This window comes from Ursus arctos, unplaced genomic scaffold (assembly GCF_023065955.2).
Source record: "Ursus arctos isolate Adak ecotype North America unplaced genomic scaffold, UrsArc2.0 scaffold_10, whole genome shotgun sequence".
Lineage (NCBI taxonomy): Eukaryota > Metazoa > Chordata > Mammalia > Carnivora > Ursidae > Ursus > Ursus arctos.
Window position 1 is genome coordinate 17,613,366 of NW_026622764.1, and position 13,488 is coordinate 17,626,853.

Here is a 13,488-nt window from a genome sequence, read left to right on the forward strand (position 1 = left end):
CTAGAAGTCTTAGCCTCATATTCAGACAACAAAAAGAAATAAAAGGCATTCAAATTGGCAAAGAAGTCAAACTCTCTCTCTGCAGATGACATGATACTATATGTGGAAAACCCAAAAGCCTCCACCTCAAAATTGTTACTGTTGTTTTTAAAGAGAGAATGAAAGACCTAGAAGTAACAGTGGAAAGAACTGAAACAATGAGGAGCATCTATGGGGAGAGTAGAGGTCAGGTTTGTGTAGAAAAGGGAGCAATTAGCTAATGAGGCTGGAGATATGGAAGATAAGATCATGCAGGTCCATATAAATCATGACGTAGGGTTTCTCTTTCATTTTAAAAATTATATTTGTAATTATCATTGTAATAAACATAATTAGTAGAAATCTGAGTAGGACCAAAAGGCTTATATTAAGAAAAACATAGCATTTCTCTGCCCAAGCACTTTATATACCCTGTTTCCTGCTCCTGTAAGTAGTAGTAATTAACCTGATTGATTTTTCTAGCATTAACCTCACATATATATATAACTTTTAGTAAATATGCAGTTTTTCTGTTTCTTCATTGTCAATTCTTGACAATAGTTACTGACTTCTTGTTATACCACCAAGTCCCCATTTGCTTTTCCCATCCAACTAATATAGCTTTAGCAAAGTTTTGATTACTGTAATGTCTACAAATATATTATTTACTTCAGAGCAATAGTGTATTATGATTATATTTCTTTTCCTGTAAAGCTTTTATTCTACCATAATCTATAATTGCCATGGTATCTATCAATTACATAGCTTGTCTTGCATCTAACACATCTTTCTATGTAGCTATCTTATTTTTTCCTCAAGTGCTTTAGCAGATCTGTCAAATGCTTAGTAATTTCTTTTCCATACATTCCAAAATATCACTTTAAGCTGATTTTTTTCCTTTTTAGCTTACAAAGTTTCCTCCACAGTCAACTTTTCCCTATTCCAATGTTCTCAATGTAAGTTTCCTAAACCCCATTATCTTACTATTTCTTGATCACTCCCATTGCCAACAGCTTTCTACAAAAGGTATAACAAAGTATGTATTTGTGTATCCTTACTTATCTGAAAATCTTTTACATTTATTCTTATATTGATTGCTAGTTTAGCTGGGTATGGAATTTCAGGTCAGAAATCAGTTGCCTCATAATTCGAAGGTATTGCTTTTCCATTTTTGTCTAGTATCCTGTCCATAAGCAATTATAAATCCAATAGCTATCTTTGCATGCATTCTTGTGTATTTTCTTTAGTTGGTTTCTTTCACTGGAAGATTTTAACATCTTCTCTTCAGTATTCAGAAATTTCACAATTATCGTGGGTGGTGTATATTTCATTCACTGTGATGGTTACTTGGTATGTTCCATTTTGAGTCTTGACTCCTTATTTCTGAAGAAAAATATTTGATAAATTTCTTCTATTAGTTTGGTTCTTTTCTGTGAAATTCTTATTGCTTGGATCTCCTGGAGTGAAATTCTAATATCTCATCATTTTACTATTTCCTTCTCTTTTGTGTGTGTGTTATTATTTTTTAGGATATTTCCTTGGCTTTATCTTCAAAACCCTTTCATTGAGTTCAATTTAAAGAAATTAAAAAGAGGCACAAAGATCCTGGGATGGAGTAATCAGAAACTTGGGTGGGAAATCACAGAGTGTGAACAAAGAGATGATCAACAGCGTAGATAAGTGATATTAAAGGCTCAAGAGAGGTGACAACTGACAAAAGGCTTTTGGATTCTGAACAACAAGAAAAAGATAATCAGCGAACTTAGCAAGAGCATTTCAGTGGAATGATGGAGGCAGCAATCAGACAATAGTGTGTTAGGGAAATAACAATGAATGGGTCGGGACTGATAGGACAAAAACTGATAAAAAAAAAAAGGGCAAAGACTGATAAAACTTCACAGACATTCAGATATTAAAAAGTAATTATCTTATTTAGCACAGTATTAGCAAAACTATCAAGGTCAGGTAGGATAAACTTTCAATATACTACTAATAGTTTTTGCCAGTTTAAGAGAATATTCTATATCTAAATGAAAATTGAGGTCCAAATAAAATAATGAAATATATTAGTTAATATTTATTATGTAAATGGATTCATACAATATGTGATCTTTTTTGACTGGCTTCTTATCATGTTTTCAAGGTTCTTCTATGTCACAGCATTTTATCCATATGAAGTCCTTTTTACTGCTAAACAAGGTTTCATTTTATGGATATATAATATTTTATTTATCCATTCATCAAGTAATGAACATTTGAGTTGTTCCCACTTTTTGGATATTACAAATGACGTTGCTATCAACATTCACATACAAATTTTTGTGTGGACACATATTTTCTTTTCTCTTGGGTATATAGTTGGGAGTAAAATTTCTGGCTCATATGGCAAGCTTATGTTTAGCCTTTTATAAATCTATCTAATTATCAAAGTATTTGCATGATTTTACATTCCACCAGCAGTATTTGAGAGCTTCACTTTCTCCACATCCTACCACACTTATGATTTTTTAATATTTTTGATTATATAACAAAAGGTGTTAATTAAGGTGACTATAGACATCTAGCTACTACCTCCAAGAGCTGGAATTTAGTCATATGCCTTGTCTTAACTCAAAACTCATGCTCTTTAGCATATTGCTGTATTGTGGCCAGTGTGTTTTATTGAAATAAAAGGGATTTTGTTTTTTGTTTTGGGGGCTCTTCTTTTTCTTTCTTTTTTTTGGTTCTTTGACATTCCTGAATGGGTAGATAATAACTGTCAAAGGCATTCTTTTTCTCACTTGTTCTATTTTCTGATAATATAATGCAATATGTGTGCCTTTTAGATTTCATAATTCCTGAAAAAATTTAATCCCAGTAATTTTACTTTTTTACAATAAATCTGAATTTTTGTGGGAGGTGGCTATAATTTGGAATGTCATTTTGTGAAATAAACCATATTTCATGTCACATTTTAAACATAAAGATTAAAAGTCTTAGCCTAAATGGCTAATCATCAAAATATAAAGTATAAAATTTCCAGTGTTCAAATTCATTCAATATGTTTGACAAACAGAAAACCTGGTAGATAAATGGCTTGAATCTTAATGGGTAATAATAACATGTAAGATCAGCAGCAGCCGAGTGAATATAAAGTAAAATTTTATCCAACATAGAACAATTACATACTCTTTAAATAAAAAAAAAATCAATGGCCAACCCAAATCCTTTCATTTCCAGTTGATTGTACACTAATTGAAATGGTTGGTTTTATGCTGACAATTGATTTTTTTTTAATGAAATGGCCAATAGTGAAGTTAGTGCATTATACCACACACTCCAGAAAGCAACCTTCCATTGAATTTACTCAGACCAACTAATTGCTAAATTAGATGGCCACTCGAAGGTATTGAGTACATTTCAAATACGTTCTTCTGAATCAAAAGATAACTAAATGTGTTTTGGTTACTACTGTACTGCTAATATAAAATCATAAGGTGTCTATCTTTCTGGAATTTTAATAAAGTAAGCCTGGGGATATGACGTTGGTGTGTAGTAGAGATGAGGATCAAAGAGGCGAGGTGCTGTGGTGAATTCCCTGAGCAAGAAAAGGGGTCTGTAGAAGTGAAGGAAATCCACACCAATCAGCTGACACCCCTGACCAATCAATTGTGATTGACTGGCTCACATCACTGTTATAAGCTATTACCAATAAGAAGAAGTTTCTAAAATGTGTATTAGAATAAGTGTTTTCATGAAAAAAGCTTAGACACGTTTCAGAATTCAGAAACTGACATACTAAAAATCTTGTTTATTTTACTTTTTTGTATTTATAGACACTAACCTTATAACTACCCGTTAAGATTTAAGTCAGTACCTCTTCACACTCTATCACAGCTCTAAAGTTACTATTTATCATATCGGAATTCTAGGAACAGAATGGGGAAAAAAGAAAAGAGGCAATTTAGTACCATCTTTTCCCATATGAAATAAGAGAGTCCTCATCTCTGTTTGAACCCAGTAGGTTGTGATTATTGCAATACGTATTATAAAATGTCTGTCTATTTTGTAGTTTTAAGCAAATGGTTATGATAATTGCTTTTTCTCACATTTAAAAACCAAATTTATTTTACACATGAAGACATATTTCCGAAGAAGTTTTAGTCTCTATAAAAATGAATATTTAATAGAAACTGATAATATTCTCTTATGCACTAGAATTATTAGGTTTGAAGAAATAAAAAGTTACTTAAATCTACTACTTTTAACAACACTGTAGTGTTTATTGGTTTTGCAATAAAAGAATTATAGAAAATTGCTGGGATATTACTTTTTATGTTACATATTGAAAGTAGATAAAGTAATTTCTAAGCAGTGGGTCATTATCGTTCATAACTAACCATACTCGACAGTTAGGCTTTTAACTGCTGACATCATTTTGGTTTTTTAAGGAAAAACGATAGATGTTATTTAATGTTTAAAGATAAACTACTGCAAAAATGATTTTTTGCTGACAACTTTGCCCTAAACAAACTTAGTCAATATGAACAACAAGAAGCTTTAAAGTAAGTTTGCTAAGAGAAAAAAAAAATCTGAATTAAAATTTTCACTCATTTCCTCAGGCAGAATACTAAGAGAAATCAAGTATTGTTTCTCATCTATTCTCAAAGGGCAATTCAGTCTGATGCAAACATCTAAGAAAGTTCATGTTAACCCTTTAAAAATTCTCCTTTTAGAAAATTCCTCACTGGCTCTTGACTGCGCCATACTCATCACAGGTAATTTTCAACAGTACAAGCATTGTCTCCCTCAAGTACAGGCTTTGAAATATAGGAAATTGCTGGAAAGTATGTTAGCACAATGGCTTCTCCAGAGAAAGAGGCAGAATGACAGATGGCAGGAAGCCAGGCATGACTTTCCTCTTTTCTCCAAGGTTCCTGGTCCCAATTTAGAAGGACTTTCAGAGTCAGTGAGGGGGCTTTGAAGTGCCTGAGATATTCCTGGAGGACCAACCTAGAATCCCAAAGTCCCATTTATATCATCTGATCTTCTGAGCAACTTTTTTTTTTCTTGGTAGGATTTAAAAATAGAGGGCTTTTCCTAAACAATGAAATGAAATTAAAGTTGTTTTTGCTAGGATCTTTCTCTAGAAAACTTTGAAAATTTTTATGAACTATTTTCTAATCAAAATATTTATTTTCGCCATTCTTGGAGTACCCACAGGTGATATCAGCTCAAGCTAACATGTCTGAAGGACTGTCTAAAGGGCTGCTACTTTGGTCTCTAGAATTCCATGTGATTTTCCTACCACCAACATATGGTCACTGCCAAGTTCCCAACTATGCCCTCAACATGCTGAGAAAGTTGACAAATATCCTGTGGTTCATATATAAGTTCTTACAATTTTTCTGGATAAAAATCTAGCAATACTTATCAAAATACTTCAGATTATTAATGAACAGATTCTTGGTTATAACATCTAGAAATATATCATAAGGGAAAAAAGTTGTAAAAAAGATTCATCGTTAGGAATATTCCTATTAGCAGTATTTATTATTGTGAAAAGTTGGTAACAAACCTAAATATCCAACTTCAGTTTGGTATTAAATAAAATTATAGTCCTTCCATATGATAGAATAATATACATGCACTAGAAACCGTATTGCAGAGTATTTTATGCTATGGAAACAAATATTTTATATGTTGTTAGGTGAGTACTTTGGGACACAAAACCAAATGCACTCTTTGATCTCGTTTTGTTTTATAAAAAAAAGTCAAAGTTTTGATCTAATTATATGCATAATTAAGTACAGCAAAAACCTACAAGGCTTATTTCCTGACATTGCTTACTGTTTTATAAGTGTTAGAACATTTATTTTCTACTCTTTCAAAAATAAAATTTTCTAAAATAATAAAATTCAATTTCTTATAATGAACATTGATTATTCTTCAGTAAAAGAAAAGTTAATGTTATTAAATACCTTGTCTGTCCTACATCAACTGTCTAAGTAGCTACGTGGTATCACATACATTTAATAAATGCTTTCTTCAGTCCTAGATTTTCGGAATACGCATCTTTCATATGATTCTGCTGTCTTATATTCTCCCCTAACAGTTTTGTTGTAAATTAATTCTCTAGGAAGAAGGTGGCAACCTCATAGTCCCACGACTTAAATACTATCTAACACAGATGCTTCCAGACACGCACCACTTGCTCTGTAACTGCCCCTGAATTCTGGATGTTCCTCTTGGGAGTCTGAGTCCTTTCAAGTAACAGAACCATAATTTCTAATCAACCCCAACAACTAAACCCCAGACTTGCTCCATTTCCAGAATTCCTTGTTTCATTTAATGACACTATCACCCCACCAAAGAGAACATCCTTGCTTTCTCCCTCTCTAACCCATTTCCAATCCATCAACAAATCTTGATTAACTCTCCTTCCCGTGTATATCTATGTCTCCCTGCTTCACATGTTGGTCACTCTTCTTATTCTAGTTCCAATCACCGTGATTTTCTGCCTTTGTGACTTACTGCCTCCATTTTTGCTCTTCTTCTACTTTGGTCCATTTTCCAAAGTGAAGACTAAATCATCTTTATAAAACATTAAGTTATATCATCCTCTGCCTACAGTCTTTGGTTTCCCATACCACTTAGGATAAAATCTAAACTCCCTGCTAGAGTCTACCAAATTCCCCTTCATTCACAGTATCTCTCTCTTTCTCTCCCCTTCACTCACTCCATTCTGGCCACGTGGTCTTCTGTTTGTTCTCCGAATACAAAAAAACCTATTTTTGCCACAGGTCCTTTGAAGACCAGGGTGGAAAATGAAGTGCAGCTCAATGACAGGCCAAAAAGAAAGGAGTTTGGAGGCTAAGGTATGGAGCCAATTTTGCTAATAAATATGGCTGGCTTATTTCCATATATTTACATATGTGGAAAAGGACAAGAGGAATATTAGCTTATTCCTATGATGAGATATGTCATTTTCACTGTTAAATGCACTTAATATCCATCACTGTAAGAAACAGATTGAATTCTGTGGAAACACACAAATGTGACTTATTTGTGTATTGGATTCTGACATATACTCCTACTTCTGCTTCCTCCCTTTGTCTCACACTACTCCCAAATTAAGAAGTTACCGCGTATAGAGGACAACTTTCTGAAACTTTTCAGACTTGACACCGTGCTAGGTCTTTATAACTCCCCCTTGATAGTGACGGTATAATAGCCATCCCTGCCAGGACACACATATATGATTAGCAGTCAGAAGTCTAGCAAAATCAAAGATTTCATCTTCAGGACAGCTGGCTTAGGAGGGAACATGTTCTAAGACATTAATGTGGGTATTTTCATGACACCTGTACAAAATGACTTTCTGCTGTCTTTTCTAAAAGCCTAAATTTCAATCCTCATCCCATAGACCTTAAGAGATCAATCTCAAAGGTAGCATTTTATATCATATTCTTTTATAGTCCTAGAACAAAATTTAAGCATGAATAACTGGAGATCTGCACACTAATATAAAGATGAAAGAATGGGATTCAATTTAACACAGGAGCTAAAAAAAAAAAAAAGTGGGATTATTTCCCTCTGCCATCTTGAAAAGGATATAGCTTTAAAACCAATGAAAGAAGAAGACAGTGATGTTCCGCTGGATGGGCAACATATCAGCGAACCCTCTTCCTAACAGTTTTTATAAACTTTTATATTTTGACTATTTCTTTGTGGATATGTTTTCCTATATCTGTAGACTCTTTCCTATATAGAAGCTCTATCCTCATTACCCATAACAAGGTTTCCATCAGCTTTCATCATGTATATATTCCATACAGTTTGAACACACACCTACTTGGCGTGTGTATTTATGTATTTCTACACTATACACATGTGTCATTGCACTGTTACAGATTTTATACACTTTCCCACAACCGAATAAATTAACAGTATGAGACGGAATAAAGAGACACTGAAGTTCTATTTTTCCTTCCTGCCCTCCAGTCGATTAGTTTATGCACTCTCTGCAGGAATGCTTACCCCACTTTGGAGACCACTAAGATTTTGTCTCAAGGAGAGGAACTGATTCATATTAAAGCTCTTTTGATTTTATGATCAACGTACACTAGAGTTTCTGATCAGTCTAGATCTGCGTACCTTATTATACCATATTACAGTGCATGGTGCTATGAGGTGCCAGCTAGACCAGGCATTTGTTCCTCCAGCTGCAGGTAATACTGTTGGCTGCTGGTAATTCAGAGCTGAGTTAACACTCCCCTGCCTCCACCCTAGTCGCCCTCATCCAATTACTGGTCCAAAAACCCACCGCCTTTTTGCAATTCAGGCTAACCAGAAAGGGCCGAACTAGCTCCAGAATTCCTACTGGATTCAGAAGAAGCTTCCATTATTACTACAATACAGGTCAATTGCTCTCTCCCTACAGTGGTACTTTCTCCAGTCCTTTACTGACGGCAAAGGCATCCTGCCAGAAATCTGCACACAAATCTCTGTTCCAGATGCTCTTATGTGTCAAGTTCCTAAGAGATTGTTTATTGAGCCACTGGAAATTCAATAATTAAAATAACATCCTAAATCTTCCTGAAGCCCCATTAGGTTCTCACTGGGTCAAGATTAATATCACCTGGAGGTCTTCTTTGTTTTTCTTATTATGGAAAATCAAGGTTCCAAAAATTAGACAGAGTGACTTCCTTCTACTAAATGCCTGAGTGACATTTACTGATGGGCTTAATATCACTGTTTCTGAGGACAATAGGCTTTGTCCATCCAGATCTCAGCCATTCTGCCCCAGGCTGTGGTCTAGCTCATACTGCTCACTCTGAGGCCTCCTTCAAGGTCACTTCAGCTCCTGACACAATCCCGGTACCATTCAGGTTCAAGAAATGTCAGAGTACTTGGCCTACTAGCAGTGCAAGGCACCTACTTACTTTATCTCGGAGGTATCTCTCTGAGAGAATTGGCTTAACTCACTAGAGGCTATGAGGTTTAACTCACTAGTAGTCACGACACCACTTTTCTCTTACATTTTTCTCAATGGAACTTACTTTTGGTTCTTCCATCCAGAGTGACAGCGGTTTTCCCAATGCACTGGTCATAGATTAAGCAAAGTAACCATTATTGCCACCGGGAAGGGAGAGATCTATGGTTTTGGACATAGGGCCCCCCGCTTACATTTTCTTTGATCAAGATACAGACTTCCATAAAAACGGAATCCTAAGAACTGGCCCTCTATAAACTTGAGTTTTGCAGAATACCTACGAAAAGCATACCAATGACTCTAGGTTTTTTTGTTTGTTTAGTTTTGGGTTTTTTTTGGAGAAAGAGAACGCGTGCCTGTGCAAGCCAGGGGGAGAGAACGGTGGGCAGAGGGAGAGGGAGAGAGAGAATCCCAAGCAGGCTCCATGCCCAGTGTAGAGGCCCACGTGGGGCTCGATCTCACAACTCTGAGATCATGACCTGAGCCAAAATCGATTTGGATGCTTAACCTACTGAGCCACCCAGGCACCGCTACAGTATTTTAATATTCATAAAAATTCAGTACTATGTTTAGGTATAGTTTTTGACATAGAATATCAGAAATAAGAATCAACTATCCATCCAAGGTTTTACTTAGAAAAAAATGAGAATATATGCATAGATAAATTGTTATAAAAAGAGGAATACCTAAAAAACAGTCCTTCTTACCCTGAACTCCAATAGAAGAAGAATGGAGGGTGGCCATTACAGCATGTAAATAATATTTGATTCTAATTAAAAGATTACTTCAGTGAAATGCTCTTTTGATAGAAATTTGCAAGCTTCATGTGCTATATATTAAAAACAGTAGTACATGCTTGATCACAGATTATTAAAGATAAAACAGAAGTATTTCAAAAAGTCATTAGGTAGATTACAAGATAACATGTAAAAGGTGATCCGGAAATAAATACAAAAATGCCTATTATTCATTTATGACTTAACTTTTATGAAAATGGAGCAAAAACCTTCACAGCAAGGCTCAGAGAGTTGCCTGCAAAGTGACTTCAGTGTCTTCTATGGTCTGTGTTTTCTCTAATTGTCACAGCAGTCCCTGTGTCTCAAGCTCATTCATCGGGGATGAAGCTTATTCTGAAACGTTCACTATACCTTGAAACGCTGAGGCTATGGCTCCTTTTCACAGACACAGAGCACCCTCCATTAAAATACTCCTGCACATTGATTCTGTATGAAAACTGCTCAACAAAATATTTCTAAAACTCTCGATACAAATACTTTATTCCAATACTCATGTGTAGGTAGGACTATCAGATAGGATTAACAGATTTATCGCATGTAATGGAAAGGGACTACTTACTGTTTACCATTGATTATACCAATAAATAGAGTATCAGCACTTACCTGAATAACATGCTTCAGTTTATCAATAATTTGATTTATCACGGGATCAGTTCCTCTGACTTTGACTTCGGGATTTCCAGATTGGGCTTTGATTCCATTTCCAACCACACGCTGAGTATAACTAATAAAGTGAAAAGTGGAAGATACAGGACTTAGTAATCTGGTCAGAATATTATTATCTGCCATAACCATTTGAACACACCTGAGTTCCGAATCTTGCTCTTTTAAGAATGTATGATAATGCTTTTTTTCTTGGAACAGACCCTGGCCCAACTGCAACATTTTTTGGTAACATGCTTACCATGCAAATATAAGCTATTCTAATGTTTTTCTCTCAAAAGACCCAACCAAAAATTAATTGTGTTTTAATACTACGCATCAATATACTAAAGAAAGTTAATATACACCCCACTTTGTTAACAGGTCTTGCTGAATTACACATATGTCTGAATCCATATTATCTGGGTCAACTGACTTCATTTTATACAGTATATAAATGAGTCCCCACACTATTTTTTACATATTGGATTACAAAAGTCAAAATTATAAACATTATAAATAAGCAACAAAAGCAAAATATTTTGCAAGTAGACAAAACACAATCAGCTTTCACCAACATTTATCTAAGCAAGGGTCTAGTAAATCATGTTGTATGTAATAGGGTGACTTCATAGGTAGTTAAAGGCATTGCAAATTACTATCTTTCCAAAGTGACAATTTATAGATTCATCAGTCACAATCCTACGAATGAAAGAGAGGTTCAGTATGCTATGGGAATAGCTAGAAGGAACAGTATATGCCATGTGAGAGGTTAGGGATAACACGGGTAGTAAACACTGAGCATACAGAGAAGTCCATCAGGACTAAGACACTTGGGAAAAACTAAAGAAGTTATTGCTTGGGTTAGCCCTTGAAGTACTACGGGAAGAATAGGTCTTAGATGGTATAGTTAACGTAAACTCCAGAGCAAAGGATGACATCCCAGCAGGAGAAATGGCAAAGGCATCTGAATAACACACACAGGGAAGAATAGCTAGGTTTCTATTTACAGAGTACAAATAGGGAAAAGTAAGAGATAGGAGGCCGTGCCCTGAACATTCCGTACTCTCCCCATGTAAGAGTCTCCTCTGAGTAATCTGTTTGTTTAAACAGAAGCCATAATAAAGTGGCCTCGGAGACATTTCAGCAAGCATTTCCATATTATGTTTAATGTAATTTTTCTTTCTTCTCTTTAAGCAGAGTATCACAGCTATCCACATGAACCCTCCGGATTTTCTACAGCAATGGAAGCTCTTTGAAAAGTGGTTGAAAGGAGGTTCCACTGTTGAGAATATGACCATACAAAAGAAGTTTTAAGGAGTATCCAATTCCTCCCCAAATTTTGCACACCAAATGACTAATTTATACAAGTGGATCAAAGAATTACTAACTAGATCCTTCGATTAAATGATAGAACTTTTTTATATTGATAATATCAATTGCATGTGACAAAAATAATGATATTAATTAATTTTTTTTATTCCAGTACACATTAGGGATTTGGCAATATATACTAATAACAATTAGTAGAAGGAAATCAATTACACAAATCTACTAATGCGTAATAATATTTTTTACTTAGGAGGAACTAAGTGAACTATAAATACTAAGCTTCTCTTAACTCTTCTCAGCACTACTGTATTTTTCTTCCAAATATTTCAAGCAGATTGCACATGTGGCTCTTTTATTAATGTGTTTCTTATTAATAATGATGAATAATATGAATACATAAATGGGCAAATGCATGTTTATGATTCAGGCATTGTTTTAAATACTTACATTGGAGTTTGTCAATTTATCTACATGATAATCATTTGTTGTGGCCATGAGAATGTGCCTATAGACCTCAAACTACAGAAAGTTTAATTGACTAAGAGTACCTGCTGCTTTGCTCTGAAATCTATTTCTACACCTGCCCCCAACCAATGACTGTGTTCAGCAAAGATACTAATGCAGGACCATCACTGGAAGACAGAGGGCTCCTCTGATAGCCCAGTTTGTCTCGGGAGTCCCTGAAGCCCTTGATAACCTTTCCTTGGGCTGCACATCATGCTTGAATGCTTTCACTCAAACTTCTTACCTCTCCCCCTCACTCTGGGTCACACGTGCTTCCTGAGTAAAAACTCTTCCAGCCTTATTCAGTTTCCATCCCATTTGCTCTGATAGCCATTTCCCTTAATAAAACCCTCTTGTGTTTAATCCCTTTTTGGCATCTGCTTCTTGGAGAATCCAGATTAATACATCATATAATATTTATATTATAAGGATTCCCAGGCTACGGATTGGGGATCTAGGATCTAATTTGTTCAGTAACTTTCCCGATGCAACATTTTGTTAAGTGTGCAGCAAGGGTATGAATCCACGGAACGTGAGCTCCAAAATATAATCACTCAATAATTATCAATGAAAAGTCCCGAAATCAACTAATATAAACCAGAGATACAATCAGTTTTGTGCAAAGTATTTTTCTTCTTTTTGTAATCTTTTCTTTTTTTTTTCTGTAACTACAGCATTTTCGAATGTTTTTCTACTTATAATTAGAAAAGGATGTACTATTTTCTTCAAAAATCGCAATGAACAGTTGTACGTTACCAGCTAAAGAGTGAAGTAATGCTTGCTGGAGGGGTGAAAAGAAACTAATAGACTGCACGTTTGCTGTAAGATTTCCCTATTTCTCTAGAAACAAAGACATAATGTGAGCAATGGAAACTTAGTCTCATCTCTTAATCTTAAATACAGTAAAACACAATATAGGTTTGAACTCTCTGGGTCTACTTACACATGGATTTTTTTTTTCAATAAACACAGTACTATAAATGTATTTTCTCTTCCTAATTATTTTCTTGATAACATTTTATTTTCTCTAACTTACTTTATTGGAAGAATATAGCATATAATACATATAACATACAAAATATGTGCTAATTGACTGTTAATGGTAAGGCTTCTGGTCAGCAGTAGGCTATCTGCAGTTTCAGGAGAGTCAAAAGTCATACATTGATTTTTGACTATGCCCCTAACCCCCCCACATTCTTCAAGGGTCAGTTGTAAATTATC

At 34.9% G+C, this 13,488-nt stretch overlaps 1 protein-coding gene across 1 annotated transcript in view; it reads right to left on the reverse strand.

Annotated features, from left to right (window-relative positions):
- The window catches only part of GPC5 (glypican 5), a 655,903-nt gene that overhangs the window by 195,245 nt on the left and 447,170 nt on the right, over positions 1 to 13,488 (reverse strand). The window contains exon 6 of the mRNA XM_057307720.1: positions 10,393 to 10,513. Within this exon, the coding sequence (XP_057163703.1) occupies positions 10,393 to 10,513 (121 nt within the window). The remainder of the gene's footprint in view (positions 1 to 10,392; positions 10,514 to 13,488) is intronic.